At 24.9% G+C, this 22,549-nt stretch overlaps 2 protein-coding genes across 4 annotated transcripts in view; one reads left to right on the top strand and one right to left on the bottom strand.

Annotated features, from left to right (window-relative positions):
- LOC102680432 overlaps positions 1 to 9,812 on the top strand; it is a 31,559-nt gene extending 21,747 nt beyond the window's left edge. For both annotated transcript variants that reach the window (XM_006614545.1, XM_006614546.2), the window contains exons 2-6: positions 1,719 to 1,937; positions 3,521 to 3,821; positions 5,968 to 6,774; positions 7,068 to 8,050; positions 8,313 to 9,812. In XM_006614545.1, coding sequence (XP_006614608.1) covers positions 1,719 to 1,937; positions 3,521 to 3,821; positions 5,968 to 6,774; positions 7,068 to 8,050; positions 8,313 to 9,342 — 3,340 coding nt within the window. In that variant the 3' untranslated portion in view covers positions 9,343 to 9,812. The remainder of the gene's footprint in view (positions 1 to 1,718; positions 1,938 to 3,520; positions 3,822 to 5,967; positions 6,775 to 7,067; positions 8,051 to 8,312) is intronic.
- LOC102680701 (calcium uniporter protein, mitochondrial) overlaps positions 1 to 22,549 on the bottom strand; it is a 91,962-nt gene that overhangs the window by 34,499 nt on the left and 34,914 nt on the right. The window contains exons 1-2 of one of the 2 annotated variants that reach the window (XM_006614547.2): positions 10,469 to 10,673; positions 10,179 to 10,368 (exon numbers count right to left, since the gene is read on the bottom strand). In XM_006614547.2, the coding sequence (XP_006614610.1) occupies positions 10,179 to 10,269 (91 nt within the window). In that variant the 5' untranslated portion in view covers positions 10,270 to 10,368; positions 10,469 to 10,673. Of the gene's footprint in view, positions 1 to 10,178; positions 10,369 to 10,468; positions 10,674 to 22,549 lie in introns of those variants that run through there. The other variant, XM_031509871.1, reaches the window with a different exon arrangement.

Genomic DNA, 22,549 nt, shown 5'->3' on the forward strand with positions numbered 1-22,549 from the left:
GATTGTGATAAATGTAATGAATAGTTTAAACTAATAAGGAGAAAATGAAATGATAGGATGTGATTATTTTCAATATATATATGAATATATATTCATTGAATTCGATATTCTATCATTATATTACGTATTACATATATATTTTGTAATATAATATATATTGTATTCAAAGGATTCAAAGGAAAATTGATGTAATCCAGAGAGTTTGTAATAAAAATTTTAATTAATTCATTAACAAAAATAATGGAATTATGCCAAGCTTATTATTAAAAAAAATTAATATTATTACATAATTTTATTTCATTAATGAATAAACGCAAGCAAATAAAAAATACGAAATTTTCTTCTTTCTTCACTAAAAGAAAGAAAAATATGTTTATATATAACATGCTTTACAATTTCACGATTCTAATATTAGGTCATATGAAAAAGCTTATTTCCGACACGGCGAGATGATTTTGTCAAAGGATCATGTAAAGCAAAATATGTACTGCTACTTTGAGCGAATTTTTTGTACGGATCATGACTGAACAAAGAATCGTGTTCGATAATAATAAAAGAACAAGTGATCCATGCACGAACGTAAAAAATATCATTATATACGATATTTTTCTTCACGATAGTTTATAAATTTAAATAAATAAATACAGAAGCTTGTTATTCAATTTAATTCGCTTCTATTATATTTAAGACGAAAAATTTTCACATACGACCTTCTACATGATGTTTGTTCATGCTCTTTATACCTTTACATGTATTATATCTTTTAGCGATTTCCACGAAAGGATTATTAAATCCATAGGAGGTATATCAAGCATTTGTGTTAACATCTTGGGTATACACAAAGGAGCTCAAGACGACATAGTTCCATTCATTATTGATATACGATATTGATTGATATACATGCTGACTAGTATACATATATACATATATGAGATATACGATTATAATGGAGTATTTCCTGTTTTCTGTAATAATAACTCGAAATAACATATACATATTACATACATATATATGATATATTTCATCTTATCGTGAAGAGGATTTAAGATGTTTAAGAAAGAATAATAATCGTTAAGAATGGAAGAATGGAATTAATGGTTTAGATTAATGATCTAAGGAATAGAGTAATAATATTATTGTTAATAGAATTGGAATGAATAGAATATATTAGTTATAATTAGATTTATTGATACATAGGGGTTTATAATATTCGAATAAAAGTGAGATTTCATTTCATTAGAGATATCTTGATAAGACCTTTGGAAGTAATATATCCACATTATTTTTTTATTATAATATATTTTTTATTTTATTATAATATAAATGATGGATAAAATTTATTGAATGGATGTTTTTATGATGACAAAATTATAAATTGAAATAATTTAAGATAATTATTTAAGATAATTGAATCTTCGAAGCGAGTGGAATACATGTTATTTTCATCGTTTCCCAACAAATAAAATTTGAATAAAAATTAATTAAATTTTGACGAATTATACAAATTTTTAAAACGAGAAAAAAATATATTATACAAAAATATACAAAATTTAAATTACAATTTTCAGACTGCAAATCTGATAAATTGAATTTACTTATCATTGAACTTCGTTATATTTAAAGTCCAACTCAATTGAAATTTTTCTTCTCGAATTATTGAATGAAAAAAATCATTGCTCTTCCCAAAAATTGATTTAATTCAATTCGATTGATTGCAGAGAAGGGGGACGACACGAGGCCAATTTGACGCAGTCCACGCAGGACCGCAGGAAGCTTTTGAAACGAACAAGGAGCCTTGCGGTTATATCCGAGGACGAATCTCGATACGATCGTGGGACGCATCATTTCAGACTCGGGCAATCGACCTTCGATTTGCCCAGGAGGCATCAATTGATCCCGCGAGCCAAGTTGATTGATCGAAATTCTTTGAAGGACAGGTGAATCGAAATGAATGCTTTTTTAATTTTTTTTTATATATGATGAGCTCGTTTAGATAACTATCGTCGTTATAATAATAAAAAATGATAAATAGGCATTTTTACGATCGCGTGACATCTCAAACATTCCAAAAATTCTTAGATAATTTTAAACGAATGGAAAATCTTTTCGATTTCGATTTAAAAAATATTCAAAACAATTAATTTTGATTTTAACAAATAATTATTAATTTTTCAATAAAAACTAATGTGAATACTATAAATATTCAATAATCGATCCCAATTAACAGCCAGTTTAATCAAAACGCAGTATTAATATCAAACTCTGGATCTGTAATTAAATGGATCGTATATTTCGTAAACTGAATATTTAATATTCTATTATTTAATTTCAATTAATTATAAATTAATTTATTTATCTGTTAATTTATCTGTTATTTCGAATGTTTTCAAAATATTATTATTTTAATTTGTTTGCAATTTCGAATGATTTTCGAAATTGTATAACGAAGAAGTGTTTTGCTTTTTTCATAGTTGACGGTTTGATACGTTAAACCGCATTAATAATATGATTATTAATTATAATCATTCCGAATCTTTTAACTTTTAACTGATTTAACTGATAATGTGGAAATGATATCAAATGATCAATTATCAAATGATACTGCAAATATTTCGATTTCGGATAAATGTTTTGGGAATTGTGAACATTTTGTGTGAAATACATAATAATTGAATTATTTATAGTATTTTATTATCTGACGAAATATGAATTATTTAAAAATTTTTTATTTTGATCATGAATATTTTATATTTTTATGAATAAAATAATGAGAAAATAATTATAAAAGATTTAACAAATAGTAATTATTTAAAATATTTTATCATCTGATATGAATTATTTTAAATAGATTTCATATCAACTGAATATTTTGTGAATAAATTTTATTTATTACGAAAAAACATGTAATATTTTTTATCTATATTTAGATATCTTTGCATTAAGAAAGTCTGCATAAACTGTTACAAGGAATTATTTCTCTTTTTTTATTGATTACTTATTTTTACTTTTTATTGCAATATAATGAATATTTATTATTTATTTATGTGTATATAAATTCTTGATATATATTTGAAGAGAATAAAAATAATTTAAAGAAAATCGAAAAAATTTTATTTTTATCATTAATAAAATAATTATTTTATATTTCTATGAAAATATTACGATAAAATATTATGATATGATAAAGATTAAAATTAAAATAATTATATAAACTAAAAAATACAGACTTTCTTGTTTCAAGATAAATACGACAAATTGACGTCATTTTCACTCAAGGTTAATAATTCTCGCATTTTAATGAATAAAAATTTCATCATCTCTCATTTATTAATTCACGAAATGAAAGATAGAAACGCGAAAGAAGATTTTTAAATTATACAAATTTTTCAACTTTCGTGTCATTAAGATAACATTCTTGATCATAACTGTGCACGATCTAAGTAAATAATACAATTATTCGTTCCGATTCGATTATTTTTCAATTCCTATATTTCGATCCTTCTTTATATTTATATTTCAGACTGTGTAAGAGTCAACAGCATCTCTCGGATTCTTACGAACGATTTAACGAAACAAAATCTTATCATTCTCGATCTGCTTGCGGTCTACACTCGATACCGTCTGAGTCGTTTCCAGATCCTTTGCACTACACTCGAGGTAATCGGACTGATCCTGACCGATTGAACATCCTCGACTGGCCCGAATCACCGAGACGTTATCGCAGTATACAATCATTGGATACTGTTAGCGGCTTAGTGGATATTGTGGAAGACGGCTGGCCCATCGAGGGAAATCGTAGCATCGATTGTATCTACACTCAAGTAAATTTTTTATTTATATTAATTATTTGCTAAATCTTTTATAAGATTCATTTAAATAATTATATTAATGAAATAATGAAATTTGAATTCTATTCTGAGTTTATTTTCGGGAAATGAATTTTTTTTTTTTTAATTTTTATATAGAATTTTTATATAGATTATTTTATGAAATTTTTTATTTATTTTTTTTTATTCTTCACTTTTTTGTTATGTCTCATTTAATCATTATGACAATATTTTTATAGTATTATATATAATATATTTCTTTTAAAATTTGAAAAATGAAATATTTAATGCTTCGTTAGATATGTTTTCCATAAGCGAGATTTCGATTTTTTTATAATTATTTTTTTAGCGAAAAAATTTGTTAATTTTATTGATAAAAGCAAATTAAATGTTTAAGAAAAATAAATCTTCTAATTAAATTTCAAAATTATATTTTTAATTTTAATATTATATAACATTATTATATTATTATATATTAATTATTTGCTTAACAAAATTTTTCTAATTAATCTTCTCGTTGATAATATAAATTGCTCTATGAAACTCAGATAATAGTAAATACATGTATCATTTAGTTACATATATCTATAGAATTTGCATCATTATTTCGGGTGATAAATTTAGGTCTTATCTCCTATGGTATTGGAAACGAGAATCGTTATGTTTATCTCGAAAATCAAATAAAATATCTATCGTGAGATATGTGATTAAGATAAGAATAACAAGAGTTGATATTCACGGAATCATAGGAATTTTAAATAGGTATATGAAATATTGAAGATATTTTGTTTACTTAAGATATTTTGTTCGAATTATAATATTTGCATATAGATAAATATGGCAAATTCAATATAGTATTCGAATAATAATCTTATACAAATATATACATTTAACTTATAAAAAAATAATAGATTATCAATATTTTAAAATTAGATATTTATCGTTAGTTATGTTGTCCAATTTTGTTGAACTTTGTTTAAATTTCGGTATAAAGATTTAATCTTTTTAATCAAACATTTTCAGATTCTGTAATTGTTTTGATATTTAAAGAATTTGATTTTTTTGATATTTAAAAAATCATACATATAAAATATCAATATCATTATATTGTAAGTTTTAATTAAATTAATAGTCCATAAATATTATAAAATAAGTAAATATTTATGTTATATAATTATTATTACAATATGTATATTACGTAATGGTAAACGTAATGGTATCATAATTAATATAATATTGTTCCGAAATAAGTAAATGTATCATTTGAAATCGACTATTTGCTTACTGTTCACTGCTAGAAAGAAGTCTCATAGGATGACAGAGAGGTAAGAGGGATTCTTTATAAGATACTATTCCAATCTTTGGGATGTTTTTGGAGAGTTTAATCTCTTGACATACAGGAATAATAGAAAATTTTTCTTAAATATTTGAAATTGTGAATAAAAGGATTTTATTGTATTGTAACAAAAAAACTTAATTATTTTTATTATAAATCATACGATAAATCACTTAAAGTTGGAAATTGAAATATTTTTAAAACTATTAATTATTTCGACATATATAATATATATTAATGTACAAATATATCCAATTTATACATTATTTGTATATTATTTAACTATTGAATGCTTCCCTCTTTTGTGCAATCGAATTAAATATGTTCATATTGATAAATAACACAAAGTATAAAGAATCCATGTGAAAATAAGTTCCCCTCATTCTGAGTCAGAATTTCTTTCGTAGGAATTCTTTTCAACAGTATACTATTCGGCTTGTCTTTCTTCTCGAAGGGGAGAATAAACGAAGAATGAACGAGAGGCTGAAATTAGTAGTACATCAGATCTAAAATAATCCATAGACCAAGCAACAATGTTATTTTCTAGAAAAGAATAGAATATTATATCTTATGCAATAAATAATTTTGAACAGATGTAAAAATTTATGCTTTTTTCATTTTTAACAGTCTCTCATTCATTTTTTTGGATCACTTTGTTGATGAGTTTCAAAAACAAAGAAATTGTTAATTAATATTTGTTGCTCGCTAGACGATTGTTGCTTATTTCAGAACAATAGTATACTTACGTACTGAATACGAGGCGTTCTTTCACAATATTTCATGCAATATTATTTTCTTTCTCAGGTAAAACGTAAACGAAAGGAACACCGGAGTCTGGATAGCATTCTTTTCGAGGACGATGGCGAGTTAGAATATTTCGATGTTTTGAATCTATTACCATTATCAAATGTTCGTTTAGAATTCGACGAGAAAGACGCGCGCAATAACAAATTCGACCAAAGAAACAATTCGAGTTTAAAATCTCTCGAATATTTAAATTCTCGAATCGTAGAAGAGGGATCCTCTACGAGGAGTAACGTTACTGACGAGGAAAAATGTAAAGAAACTAATATTAAAGAAGAAAACAATTCTCGAGAAATTCAAGAGAATTATTCGTATCGAAAGAAAAACTCAGATCTGTTGCACCAGTCCAGAGAGAATATATCATCTGAACGAATCAAAAAGAAATTGTGTCTTGAGGTTCAAGAGGATTCCGAGGACGATAGGGATTTTGTTATTTATCATCAAAACGAAGAGCGACGATCGACGTGCTCAAATACTAACGAAGATAAACACAGATTCGATGACGAGTTAAAATCTTGTGAAAGGAAGGAGGTCGATCAAAAGATCGAGGAGGCAGAAGATTACAAATCGATTTGGATCTCTGATAACGAAGAGCAAGAGGACATGTCGCGAAGGCCGCAGGTGTTAAAAGTCATCGATAATGACGTGACTAAGAGACGACACAAGAGTCTTCCTCCTCAGATCGATCCCGTTATAAGGGATGGGCAGAAAAATATAAAGGTTAATGAGAAAAAATCAGACGATTGTACAAATAAGAGAAATTCCAATGAAAAAGAAGATATTAATAGGACTTTGAACGGTATAGAGGTGAGCAATCCTCCATTTTTCAATTCTTTATATTTTCTTATGTTTGACCAAACTATTAAATAAATTGTCAAAATTCTATAAATTCTATATAAATTCTGTCTATATAATAGATTACAATAATAATAATATCTAGTATTTCTTAATAACATATAATATTGATTTTGAAAAATTAAAGATTCAATCAAAAAATGTTATCAAAATTATTCTTATCATTATCAAAGAACTAAATATGAAATTATGTACGAAATATTACAAAGTATCGTGAAAAAAAAATGTAATTCCTTCTCTTTCAGGTCGTAAATGAGGAGGAACTCGAGGCAAATACGAGCGTAGAAAACACGAAAAACTTTTTCGAGCAGAAGAGTACTCAGAAAGAAGGCTCCAAAGGGAAACAGTGCGAAGGTAGATTCGAGAGAATCGTTAAAGAGACGTCGAACATTATCGGGAAGGCGTGTAGCGTGGTAAAAGGTACTTTAGGTTTCGAAGCGAGGTCCGAAAGCTCAGATTTGGGATTAGGATCGGAGTCCGGAAGCGACACACGAAGGAGATCCGTAGACGATGGAATTGACGTGGATCACGCGTCCGTGGCTAAAGGAACGTCATCGAAGGATAAAGATAATAAAAGCATGCACGGCAATTTGACCAGATCGGTGAGCTGCGTGGATTCGATAGAATGTCACATGGATGACGAGCAGGAATTCGATCATGTGCGCTATAAGATTGTCAAATCAAATATGTTCAGCAAAAACATGTATAGCAGCACTCGTGGCGATGTCACGTACGAGGGATTGATGCAATATTTGCGAGAATATTCTTTCCAAGAATTATTGTTGGATAATAACGTGGTGATCATTGAGCCGGTGCGTGCAGAAACAATAGAACGCAAGTCCTCCGGCATGGGAAAGGCCAAATCGGAGCCAAGCTGCAAGATAGCTGGGGCGATACAGAAAAAAACAGATATGGAGAATAGAGAGAGAAACTGTGAAAGTGCGGATGGAGATAATTCTAAAAGTCCGAAACAATCGTCTATCAAAAAGCATTTCTTCTATCATCCTATTAGGGTGAATCGCGAGCTCATCGACGAGGAACTTCCAGATCCAGATACTGTGAGAAATGTCAGGCGTATGTTTGAGAACACATTGAAATTGAAAAACAACTCGAATTCTGGATTCTCCAGAGATTGTAGGAGTAGAAAGAGTGCGAGCATGAAAGATTTGAGTACCATTGACGATAGCCATTTTGATGAAATATCTGAAAAGGTGGATGAGGGAACCAGGTAGAACATCTATTTTCTTTTCAATTTAATTTCGTTTTTTAATGAGAAAAATACCAACACGTCACTGGCAGAACTTAAGAACTTAAGAAAGAAATTAGTTTCATTGAATTATTTAACTTTTTCTAACATTTTAATTTTCTCTTGCTTTCAGTATATTTCAATTTAACTTTTGACAGTACATCGTAACATGCTAATATAACTTTGTATTATTTTCCTCGATAGACATATAGATATTTAATAATAAATATTCTGTTCATTCCAGATGTTCTAGCCGAGCGAAGGATCTTACGAAACTATTTGAGAATATGGAGAAATCCACTTCCTCAAATGCATCCATGGTAGAATGCAAAGACGAGTTGGACAGTCCTCGTTGCGAGTCGAAGACCAGAATCCTGGCGCAAAGTTTCGAGGCCAGAAGCGGTCACACGTCACCGAGCGACTCGACCTTCTCTAAAAACAAAATGAATCGTTACAATCATCACCATCATCATCACAATTGGGACGCTGGTAGCGTGAGCTCTGGAGTGTCTAGCGATTATCCTGACACCGATCCTGGAAGCGGAGTGCAATGCATTTCTTCGGAGGACGAGGAAGCGGATTGCCACGAAGATGAGATCAGCGAGTCCACGAATGGACCCAGTCATTACGTATCCCAAGATGTGCTTAAAAGGATTCGAGAATGTGGTACCTCGGTCACTTATTATGGTGGTAAAGTAGTGAACTCTAGCAACGGGCCATTAATATCTCCGATGGTTGAGAACAGGTTTAAGTGTGTCAATAGTTCGAATGATTATGTAAAATTCCGCCTGGTAAAGAGCAATTCCTGTGACAGCAGATTGGAGCTTACAGGCCGATTGGTGGAGAATCATTTGAGACAACGAACTCGAGAGAAAACGATTGACTTGAGCCAATATACGATAGCAGAGACTCCCAGCATAGAGATTACTACGCTTGACAAACAAGAAGGTGAAGCCAAAACTGTGAAAAGTGAAAGCGATAGAGTGGCAGAATCAGAAGTCAAACGAGAACCCCCGATAGTGATTGGTTTGGAGCCTAAAAAGGAAGAGAGCAAAGAAACGAAATGTTTCAAGGCTGACTTCAAGCTAGGTAATCTAGACGATGCTAAATCTGATTATGCTAGCCGATTCATTGGCAGTGCTCTGACTAGGTGGCAGGTGAATGAAAGTAATTGGAGAGCAACTGATGATTTCGGTAAAATGGAGTTCGAAGAGTTTGAGGTACTCGAGGACAGTTTGAATGGAACGGAGAGCCAACGTTTGGAGACTTCTTGAAGGAATTAGTTTTTTCTTTTTTTTGTTTTTCTTTTTTTTTGTAATATATTCCATCTTGGTACAGGGAACATTGCCAAAGGAGAATACTTTTGGTATTCTTAAACGAAGAGTTCAGGAGAATTCTGCATATTGCTTCAATCGTTCGAATTTCCTTTACCTTTGTAACAACTCTTGATCAATTCGTTTGAGAATACTTTATTCGTCGTTTTGATAATAATCGACGAGAATTGTACAGCTCATTCGAGGTTTCTTAGCAACGAGCAATTTGAATATTTGATAAAGCATTAAAGTTTCGATAAATTATTCGAGAATGACGATGATCTTACAAAAATTATATTTCATTTGATTGAAGAATTGCAGGAGGATGGAAATGTACATAAGGAAATTAAGAAAGTTCTGTATCAATCTGTTCGTTAAATTGTTATTATAAATTGTTTTAAGATTACGAAATAAAAATATCAGTGAAAATATTTCTTAAGCACTTTATTCTATTTACGTATTAGCTTTTATCGAGCTAAATGTTGAATAAAGTATGTTTTAAATGAAATATGTATATTGATCAAGTAACGAGATCATAGAGACTTTAATAACTTCAAATGCAATTATTTCGTTTTCATTAAAAGATAATAATTGGTTGATAAATCAATATAGTTTATCATTAAATTAATATGTAGAAATTATCTATTCTATCTATCTATTTCCTTAATTTCTTGCCATTTAACATCGAGTCACATTTATATTAAAGATTATTGTTCCGATTTAATAATTTATTTCAAATTTTTGAAATAAAAATATTTTATTTCTCTCAGAAAATTTTTATAACTCTAATAACTTACCGCCATCTGTTTCATCTAAAATCAATTGTTTCTCCGTTTTGTCATCTTTCGTTGATTTCGATTTTTTTTCCTTCGTGCATATATTCTCCATTCCTTTCGCAAATATAGGACTTAAATTTGGAGTGAAGCAGCTCCTCGTCGTAGAAAGATTTCTTTGCGAAAAATGCCACCATCTTTTGCACCATGTCTCCTAAAACACACACACAAATTGAAGTTAATAACGCAAACATAATTAATCACATAATGGAGACTCGTTATATCCACGAGACATTTTATCAATGTTTTCTTACTGCATGAACATTTTTGCTTTTCTTTCCTTCCTGTTTTTTTTATCTTCTCTTTTACAGTTTCTTAGGTAAGTATTCTATTAGAAATACAACGTATAAATATAGAAACCTTAGTTCTCTTGGTTGGTATTCGTTCCTTTGTCTGTTTGCGTTAAATTAGCGTGTTTACGTCGGAAGAGTAAACATTAGAAACGTTGTTTCATTTGTCCTATAATTGGCAAATCGTGACCCTACGAATCGTCATCTGATAAGACCTATTGATCGATAAATGAACATCGTAATTGCATCCTGTGCCAATCGTTATACCAATTTCGAAGTGTCTCAATCATTTTGTCTGATAATTCCTATCAATTTTGGCTCTCGATTATATACAGGATGCACCGGATATTCTTTACAACTACATTCATACATATTTCAACAGTTTCAAAATTATACAGAATTGTGAGTGTCTTTATCTTCAGCAAGATGAAAAGATATAACTCAAATCATTAGATAATCTTATTCAGATCAAATGAGATATATCAATGTTGAAATAAAATTTGTTAATATTTAATACTTAATCTAAATAATCAATCACTGTTTTTTATCGAAATTCTGTTGTTGATAATATAGTAGTAAATTATTTTTAACGTAATAAATTTATTTATTGCTCAAAAACGATAAATTTAGTTAAAATTTTTATAGATTGATTAATTAAAAAATAAAGATTATAATAAAATTCATCGATAAAACTTAAGGATTATTAATTAAACAATATTCAATGAAAAATATTCAGTCACATACATTCGAAATCTTGACTAGTCACATATTTATTAGTCTCATTTTAATAAACGATTAATTCTAACAACTCCTCACTGTTAAAAAAACGTTGATATCAAATTTCATTGGGCTTCACGGAATATAAATTTTCTCAGGTGTTTACCGAATATTCGCAATCAAATGGAATTTATTTTATACGGATTTTCATCACAAACGAATGTGGCGGGATTGGCAAGTATCCAAAATAGGAGGTCAATGCGGGGTCATGTCAAATCTGGAGTTTGGCCAGGATCGGGTCACGATTGGACGTGCATAGTTGGCAGGACATATTTTTGACGAAATACAATATGTAACAATAAGTTTTCCATTTCTAGGCGTAAGTCATGATGTCGATGGAATGTGCTTCAAAATAAAAGATTCGAAAAAAAAGGAAAACTTTCTTCGAATTTCTTGAGATTATATATCTTTTCACATTTGAACTTTAGTTTGAATTTATATTTTGCTTCTTTTTCAAATGAATATGTATTCATTTGAAAACATTGAATATATAGAAATTGGTATTCTAGAAATGGTGTCGTTATTTCCAACGAGATGGTACGTTAGAAATGTTACTGCACTGCGTATCTCTTTAACGTTATCCATTTTAAGATAGACATAAAGTAAACGCTTAACTTCTTATATCTAGTATAAGAGAAGATAGAAGATAGAATGTAAAGTCAAAAATATATCGTAATGGTAATAATAAGGAATTGACAATTAATTAGACAAATATACACAAATTATTAATATAATTGTTCACTAGACAAATTTAAGAATTTTGGCATATTTTATACTAATCTAAATGTTAAAATGTTTCATTTTTATAAATTGTGAAGTAAATGAAATAAATAAAAACTTTATAAAAAAAACACTAAAAAGTATTAAAATAAAAATGACAATAATTTTGTTAGAAACAAGTGGAAATTTGAAACATTTTAATTTTTCACCATAGTAAAATCACTATTGATTGGATTTTCATCGTTTACATGTAAAAAAATAATATTAATATTAAATCTAATAATTAATTATATATATATTGAATTCCTTTAAATATAGTTTTTAATAGATTTTCATTATCTGTGATTACATGCTCTGAAAAATAATTTTCATAATAAATCTATTTATATGTTATAAAATTTTAAATATGTATTTTACTAAAAGTTAAATTATTTTAAAAGTTATTTTAAAATTTTCCAGAATATTTAATTTACATCTCATATTTATGCTACAAATAAACTGCATACGTTTATAGATTCAAATATATTTAAATGTGCAATATACAAAATATGCCAAAATGTATAAAATATCCAAAATAAATAATTCTTATAATATTTAAATATAGTATTATTTTATATTTATAAAAGTATAAATTCATAATCATTTTTAAAATATACTGACATTGAATCGATAAAATTCTCTTTTATCAATTTTAAAAAATAGAGTGACAACGAATAAAAAATATTTCTTTATCATACATTATATATCTTGATTTTCTGTGAAAATTTTATGATTTTTGCAAATTTTAATCTGCATTATTTCAACTCTATAACTTTTTATCAATTACCTTCAACAAAAAAGATTCATTGAATTCTATTTTATTTCTACGTTTCATAATTGATTTTCGTTGGTTGAAATTATGTTTAATTTTGTATAATTTCTAATGCTATTCCTTGAACATACTCATGAATTTGTCTAATGGCCGGATAGAATTATATATTGTTTGGCCTATCATTACTTCACTTTAGATAGGAAAGTTACCGAAAATTAAACGAATATACATGTATAGAAGCATGAAACGGTCTTGATCTTAGCCAAGTTTAGCAAATATGTCCTTGAGGATCCTTCTTTGAAGACTTCTAGAATTTCTGAGCGAAATCTTTTGATCTTCTTTAGATATCTTAAAACGATCAAATTCCATCTCGTTTCATTATATAATATCGTTATTAAACCTCATCTAAATCTTTGTTAAAATTTTTGTATTTGAGAAAATTCGTATGAAAATTCAATTAAAACTCGCTATCTTGCGGCGAACTATTTGAACAAACTTTAATAACATTTCAACATTTAAGAATCTTTTTTTCTCTTCCTTTTTATTTATTATTATAAAGCGCAAAATATTTCTTAAAGGCTTTATATCTTTAGATTTTATAGTTAAACCTGCAAGCAAGATTTTTGTTATTTTTTTCATGAAGATTGATGTTATTTTTCATGAAGATGAATGTTTTTTTAGAACTGAAACTTTAAATTCGAAGAAAAAGCAAAAAGAAATATCTTTTTGATATTTTATATTATGTCGCATGATAGAAAAGCAATAGAAAAAAATTTAATAATATAATAAACAATAAAAAATATATAAATCGCACAAAGACGATTTATTTAAGCAAATGAATATTTTAAAACAATAATTTGAATAACAGATCAAATAATATTCGTAATATTGAAAAAAGTTTTATGTTTTATTTTAATATATTTGAATTATTTTAATATATCTCATCTTTTAAATACAGATGGTTATCGATAAAAAATATATTTGTAAGTTAAATATTTTTTTAAAAATTTCATTACAGTTGAAATGGATATCAATATTGAATATTGGAATAGTATTGGAATTTTTTATCGATCGATAAAATTTTCTATAGATATAGAATAAAAATAAAAATAAGATATTAAAAAATTCCAAGAAAAAAATAGCTAAAAAAAAAAAATAAAATAAAAAAATATAAAATAGGTAAGAAAATGATTAAACATTCTTAAATAATAAAGATCAAAGGATATCTAGAATAAGACTGTTTAAATTCTAGAAATATTTATGAAATTCTGGAATATTTATAACGAATGATTTATGATCCTCGTTAATCTTTCATAGAATTTTTCCATTTATTATAATATGACAATGATCAATTTTTTCAATTTTAATATGGCTATGAATAAAGGAAAAAATAAAGCAAAATTCCATTCCTATGGATTTATAAATATTTATTGCATTCAACGAAAATTATCCTATTTTTGTATAGGATAATTTTGTCAAATCTTCTTTAAAATTAAAAAATTAATATATAATTTGATCATAATTAATATTTACATCATTTATAACATGTTTTTTTAAGTTACTTTTCTATTATTATAAAGAGAAATTTTAATTTCATTTATAATTATATGTGATCTTTTGTTTCAATTTTGTTATGATCAAAAATGAAACATGTGAAATTATATATAATATATATATATAAATAATAAAAATAATCTAATTAAAAAGATAAAATAAATCTTAATAATCTAGGTAAGTAGTCTTTAAGAATATTATAAGCTATAAAAAAAAAGAACATAATAATTTTATTAAATTATCTTTAAAAATATACAAAGTGATTTGTAATTTATGATTAAATAAGATTGAAGAAATTTTATGAGTTGAAATATGATAAAAATCAAAAATAAAGAAATTGCAAATAAAGAAATTGAAAAACTTCATTTTTAAGTAATTAAATTTAAAAAATTTTCAAATATAATATGAAATTTTACATATATATATATAAAATATAGCATATAAATGAACTGCTAGAAGCAGCTTATTCTACATATGAAAATAAATAAAAAATTTCTTTTATTTAAATATTCTTAGTCTTAAAGAAAATAGATAGTCTAAAGAAAATTGAATATGAAAATTTATCGATTATACAATTCTTTAACTATACATTCAATTTCGATTTTTTTAAAAATAAGAATTCAATTTTATTTTATATTTTTTGTTTATTTTTACATATAGAGAATTATCTATTGATTCATTTATGTTTAATTAAGAATTAATTAATTTCACTTATATTTAACAAATTTTGATTTTCGAGAAACTTGATTTTCTCGAAAATGAAAAAATTCTATATTTTGGTTTTATTCTGAATCTTAAAAGACAGAATTTTTTAAAATTCATTTGTACCATGAATTATAGACTTATATATGTTTATATATTTTTTGTATGAAAAATTCTCATCGAAATAACATAGTTATTTAAAAATATACTATCTTTTAACTGCAAAATATAATTATTTTAGGACGGAGCAATTTTATTTAAAGAAATTTACCTCATAATCTTGCATAAACGTCGCTTTCCGACTGCCTATTAAATTAATCCTCAGAGAGATTTAAAAAGCTAGACCTATATTTGTTCAGCGTCAAACGTGTCCTCTTACTTAAACAGTCGTATCCAATCTTTCTTCGACAATAGTCTCGTTTAATTTTTCTTTTTATCTTCCGTTTAAACGTTCCTTGCAATTTTCGCTCAACATTTATTCATTTCATTCAATCGATTCCACTGCGGTGTTTTTCAAAGTTATTTTTACTTCGAACTTATATGAAGTGTTTTCTTCGTTCGTTCTATTGGCTGGTATAAAATTTTAAACAGTTCGATCGAGATTTTTCTTTTTTTTCGAGTACAGTTCTTTTTTTATTTTCATCGAGGCTATTTTTTATATACATTTTTTATATATATTTTCAAGAAACCCATTTATCAAATTTGATTATCATCGTAAAGTTCAGACATAGAAATTAGAAATTATTCAGTAGTTCAAAAGAATCATTCTATTTTCCCAATGGATATTCTCGTTTGCATTTGAAATTGGTTGAAGATATTATCGCCTTGCAAAGTGTGTTGTTCGGCACAATCTTATAATAGTAATACTATCCAACGATGAACATGGTTGGAAAGTTTGTGATTTTCGAAGTTCGATATTCACTGTTTGAATATCAGTTGATTGAATATCAATTTCAAGTTTGAATATCAACGGAAATCTGTCAGCGAAAATTCCATTTTTAAATGTCATCAAACAGATAGAAGAGACTTTGTACAGATTTGTTCAAAAGTTTGAAGTATATAAAAATTTTAAAATAAATAAATGTTTTATTTCGTTACGTTTCCTTAAATTAATTTTTTTTTAAGTTTCCAATTAAAATTACATGTAATTTAATTTTTTAAGTACTCATTAAATTTACTTGTTTCTTTAATTATTATTAAATTGTTTAATTAATTATTTTGTTTACATAATTTCCTATTTATAATATTATTCTTGAAATTATTATTAATAAATAATTTTTCTTATATAGATAAATATTTTATTCATACAATGAAGAATGCTCTGAACTTTTAAATAGGACTGTACATATAGAATATATACGTATAAATACATAGAAGATTGAGTCAAATAGGCAATTGCTGAACTGATCGACCGAAAATGGATAGATGAATTTCTATTTTCCGATTTATCGAATTCTAACAATTAGTTTTGAATTTTATTTATAAAAATTATATTTTATATTTACTTTTAATTTTTTTTTCATTTTAATAAACACATTGAATATTGAAATATTATTTTAAATTATATTTTTCAACTATTTTCAATATAACTTTTTTTTAATAAAAAAATTATTTTTTATAAATTTTAATAAACAGATTATTTATTTGTATATATTATATATTTTATTTTGTATAAATATATCTACGCAAAAAAAAAAAAAAATAAAAAGAAAAAAAATTATTAAAAAATGTTAACGATATAATATTTATTTCATATATTTTCATAAACAATTGATTAAAATAATTAATTAAAATTAAAAAATTTTTGTTAATGATGTAATGCGCAAATAAATTACAATGCAATTGGTGTGATATGTTAATTTATACAATTTATTCTTAACTAATTATTCTTAAAAAATTAACTAGTGTAGTGATCCAATGATGTAGTTTATTAGTTTATTAGTTAATAGTTACTAATCATAGCGCGATAATTTTTAAATGTTCCGATGATAATTATGTTAATTACATTAATATTAATTCTTGATATTATGCTGAGTTAAACTATTATTTCTCTTTTTTTTTCTCAAAGATTAACTACCAATAGTAGAAAAGGAAAAGAAAGAACTACGTAAAACTGTATAAATTAAAATAGTATATAAAAAAACGTAAACGGAATCGCATAAATTAAGATAGATATATATTATATATATATATTTATAATGTACATATAATATATAATATTGATTTAAATAATGTTAATTTTTCAATAAATAAATAAGTATATATATATATTTTAATAAAAAATAACAAAATATTTAGATTTTATAAATTATATTCAATAAATATTATCTTTTATTAAATATTCCACAATATTTAAAAGAATATTTTAATAATTTAATATAAAAAATTCATATACAGGATAGATTTTAATGAACTATCAAAGATTTTAGTTATGATTTTTTAGGACCAAATCTATATAAAATTCATTATTGTTAATTATATAACGATATATTATGTTAGATATCTTTGAAGCATCGATTTTAAAAGGCAAAAATATAAATGTTGGTATCAAAATATTAGTTTATTTATTAAATTAATTATTAAAAAATTATTATAATAAGTTAACTAAATTAAATAAAATTAAATAAATTTGTGTTAAACGAAGCGAGACAGAAATAGAATGAGACTATTATGTCTCTGTTACACTGCGCCATCTGCATATTCTATTTTCGTTTTGCATGATCTAAGCTGAATTTAAATTGCTTATAACTTAATAAACAATCATTTTTGTATACTAATTTTTGTGTTTGTTTTTGCTTTTAAAATAAATTCTTCTTTTCATGAATATATTTAACTCTGCAAGTTAACATTCTTATACATGTACCGATGGAATTCAAATTTTGGTTGTCAGCCAAAACAATGAAACGGCCCAACTGAAACGTTCTCACATGCAAGACGGAATAAATAATCTGAAGGCTAATGATCTAGGTTCAACGATCCGTCGTTTAATTTGGATTCAAAAAAAGACTAATTTGCCAGAAAACAAGTGATAATGCTTAATGAAAAGATTCGTCGCTTCCAGACATTTATATTATTATTTCACAAGCGTTTCTTTTCTTAACACGAAATCTACCGAAATAAACTATTTAAATAACGTTTAATTTATTTAGCATGAAGATCTGAACTGGGTTCTAATCGATTCTTCCAAGATAGTCAGGCTTCGTTTTTGTTTTTAAAGATCTTAAATTATTCATTCATTACATCCATTGTTCGATAAATTGAATTAATTATGAAGATTCTCGATTACGAATTGTTTCTCAATTGATATAGCAATGAATGAAAATTTTGAATGTAAAAAAAAATTTTTTGATGAAATTATATAGATAAAAAATAAATTAAATTGCTTCTTCTTTTTTTAGAATTTTTTATCCAGAATTTCGATAGTTGCTTGAAAATGATATCAATGATTTATAAAATTAAATAATTATAAAATGAATATCAAGATTTATAAAATTAACGAAGTACTTAATTTTAAAATCTAAATTATTCTTTTAATTGTTCATTTTTATTTTGCTTAGTTTGTAACTAACAAGAAAAGTTTAAAAGTTTAAAATTATTAAATTATAATTAAATTAGTGTGAAACAGAAAAATTTCTGCTAATTGAAATAATTGAAATAATTTTAACTTTAATCAAAACTAAGACATTTTTATTAACAATATTTATAATGAATATTAATATGCTATTTGAAACGTTACTTTTTTTGATTAATGTTAAATTTTTTGAGAAAGAGATATTTGTTTCAATTATTAAAATACGAAATGCAAAATTTCTAATCGTCATTTTTTTAATTTAATTTAATTTGTTTTATGAAAAGATTTATAATTTCTTGTATAGAGTTTATATATATATATAAGATTAATATAAATATATATAATAAATAAATAAATATATAAAATAAATAAATAATATATAAATAATATATATAAGATTTATAATTTATAATTTCATAATATTTAGAATTCAATTTAATTTTAAACTAATCTTTCTGCACATAAATTTATATATAACTGATACTGATTTTTAATATATTTAATTAAAAGTTAATCAATGATAAAAATTTTGTTAATTTATGAGTATTATTTCTTTCATGTTATTTTGAAATCAGCTTAAATATAATATAGTTATTCAATATTTTATTCAAATAAAATATTTATATCTTTTTTTTTTTTTCATTATTAAAACTGCACTTATCGAAATTTTATCGTAATTATTCATCAAAGAGAAAGTGCAAAGTGAAATCTACTTATATATTTTTAACAAAATATTTAATTTAATGTTTCTGATATTATGAATAATTTTCAACCTCTCGTAGTTTCATATTTGATGTTTTATTAAGCTTTATGAATCTTCATCAGTGTTCTCACATGAGTTTTATATGATTATTTTCACAAAGCTAAAATTATTTGCTCCGAAAGCAAAAATGTTAAAAAGTCTTTGATCAAATGAAAGGAAAAATATCGATAAGAAATGGGTATTTACATATGAAAATCGATTTTATTGTTTGAACAAGAAAAATTTTTGAACGAGAAAAATTTCTTGAAGTGAATTGTTTTTTCCATTTCTTTTTCTCGATAAAGTTTAGCACGAGAAAGTATCGTAGAAAAATAGAATCAAATTTCTAAGAATGAATACGAAATAGTATTTGCAAATGTGATTTGTGACGTGTTCCAATGATTTTCTCGAAAGGCACGAACACCGTCTGGCGTTAAACTAAACGTCGAAGAGGAAAATAAGATGGATGTCGGGTGGAAGTCGAGTAAAAAGCTTTTTCCAATTTAATGGAGAAGGATGTGATTAGCTGCCAGTTCAGTTAACGGATCGATATTCGGAAACAGTGTTCTCTATTTAAGAGATGAACGAACAAATTTTTTAATCCTTTTATATTTTCGAGTGAATAATTCGGTTTATTTTTATTTGAATTTAGACAAAGATATTTCGTACATTAATTATAGTTATGAAAGAAAATTCCAGAATTTGCTTAATAATTTATTTTTTCTATTTTTTTTTATTATTTATATTGTTTCTTCCTTTATCTATTGCAGATTTTATAGTTTTATGAAATGTAATAAAATTTAAGTATTTAAAATATTTTGAAAGTAATTTTTTTAAATTATGGAAATTTATTTTATATCAAGGATAATTTAATTTCTGTAATAAATTAGATCTATTAGATTTATTATTTTAAAACAACATGCGATATATTTTTTTTACAAATATGCAAGACATTTCCGTAAGTTATACAAAAAATATTATTTGTAGATATATAAAAATAATCTCCTCTGTCAAGTATCAAATATCTAATTTTTTAATTACTTACCATGCATAATTAGAGTTTCCTAATAAATTAATAAATTTGTAAATTTCACATAACTGATTTTTAAGATTCTATAAAATTCTATATATATTATAGATATATCTATAAATTTATAAGAATTAATTTTATTTTTTGTTGATCTTTGTTGTTGATCTTATTGATTATAAATTAATTTATTATTATTTTATTATTATTTATTATTAGATAGATCATTGTGCAATTAAATTTCTGCAATATATTATATAAACAAGAAGATATATATTATTCATTTGATCATACTTTATCCTGTCATTTGCATATTCAAGCTACTTTAAAATTCCCCTACTAGCAAAATAGATGGATCGGCCATTTAAATCCCCTATGGACATATGAAGCCGCTATGTTTTATACATAAATAATTTTCGAACGAATGTTGTTTCTGTGAAAAACTAAAATATTAGACAAAGTTTGTAAATTTGAATTGAAACTGTTTTTTTTTAAATGGTTCTAAAATTAATATTTTTAAAAAATATAAACTTTAAAGATTATTATATTATTATTGTATTGTTATTCATTTAAACTACAGGAAATATATTATTTTAAATACATACTATATTGAAACTATATTGAAATTATTTATGTTTATAAAAAAATTTATAATTAAATAATTTTTAATTTGAATAAATTTGTATGCAATAATATCTGAAGTTTTTAAATTCTTTATTATACTACATTGTACAACAAATATTATTTTAAAAATTCATTAAAATGTGTTGAAATTATTTATGTTGAAAATTTATTGAATATAATTGAATAATTTTTAAATAAATTTTTCTACAATTTAGAACAATTTATGTCACTAGAATATTAAATTTAACACTAGAATGTTAAATTTCTGTTTGACTTAAAGTTGAAAATATTCTATAATAATTTAACTAAATTTGAAAAAAGAATGTTGCAGAATGATCGTTTAATTAGAACGAAGTAGTTAATTTTAAGATTATGTATAAGAATAATTTTTTTCTCCATATAAAAAATTTCGATATCTAATTATTCAAGACATATCAATCGATAGAATCAATGGAAAGAGTAGTAATATAATATTGGATCAATGGAATAGATTGTATAAAATTTTCTAATATACATTTACATTAATTGGTCAACATATTCTTCTATTTCCACTTTGCGAAAGAGCACGTATATTGTATGTATTCTATTGTTGTGTTATATTCTTTCTTATTATTAAACTATTATTATTATTAAATTATAATAAATATATAAATTTTTTATATACCTATATACAATAAATAAATACAGAATTTTTAAATTTGTATTTTGTATGAAATTTTAATTTTGTGTTGTATTATTAAATAAATAATAATAGAACATCATTCAAGATAAAAAAAATGAGAATTAAATAAATAAATAAAAAAAATATATATATAATAGATGTGAAGTTATATATATAATATTATACTTATATTATATATTTTCATTGCTATTAAAACTTTTTGATAGAAAAATACGAAATCATAAATATCTTCTTCTTCGTCTTTCAAAGTTCTTTTTGAACAAACGAAAGTATGAAGCTTACAAAACTCTTAAGGGCTTACATTATCGTAGCATATCGTGTATTCACAAAAATTTCCAGAAGTCATGAAGTATTGAATCTCAAAGTTTTTCCCATTTAATATTTCCAGGGATATATCCTTTGAAAGTTTTTCAAGAACTTGCTTGATCTCCTTATGTTGGGACTAGGTTTTCAATGGAAATTGAAATCTATCAAAATAAAAAAAAAAAAAATAAATAAATAAAAAAAAAGAAATTGAATAAACTGCACTTGGATAAACGGATTTTTTAAATATCGAGGTCAATCAATATGATACAAGTGGAACCGAAAGATTTCCATTCCTTTAACTAGTTTTTTTAACAAAAAAAATAGGTCTTTGAGATTTTTCGGTCAATTTAAATAATTCTTTTAAGTTTCTAAATTTTTTTTTATTTGAATAATTTAAGAAATTTGGTCCAATTCTATTATTTCTCAAAATATTCGTAATGGCTTAAATAAGAAATTGTATAATTAGTTTTTATAACCCTCTTTTTAATATTTCTTTTTATAATGCTATGTTTTTTATTGTTTTAGAAAA

This window comes from Apis dorsata, unplaced genomic scaffold, assembly GCF_000469605.1.
Source record: "Apis dorsata unplaced genomic scaffold, Apis dorsata 1.3 scaffold_189, whole genome shotgun sequence".
NCBI classification, from domain to species: Eukaryota; Metazoa; Arthropoda; class Insecta; order Hymenoptera; family Apidae; genus Apis; species Apis dorsata.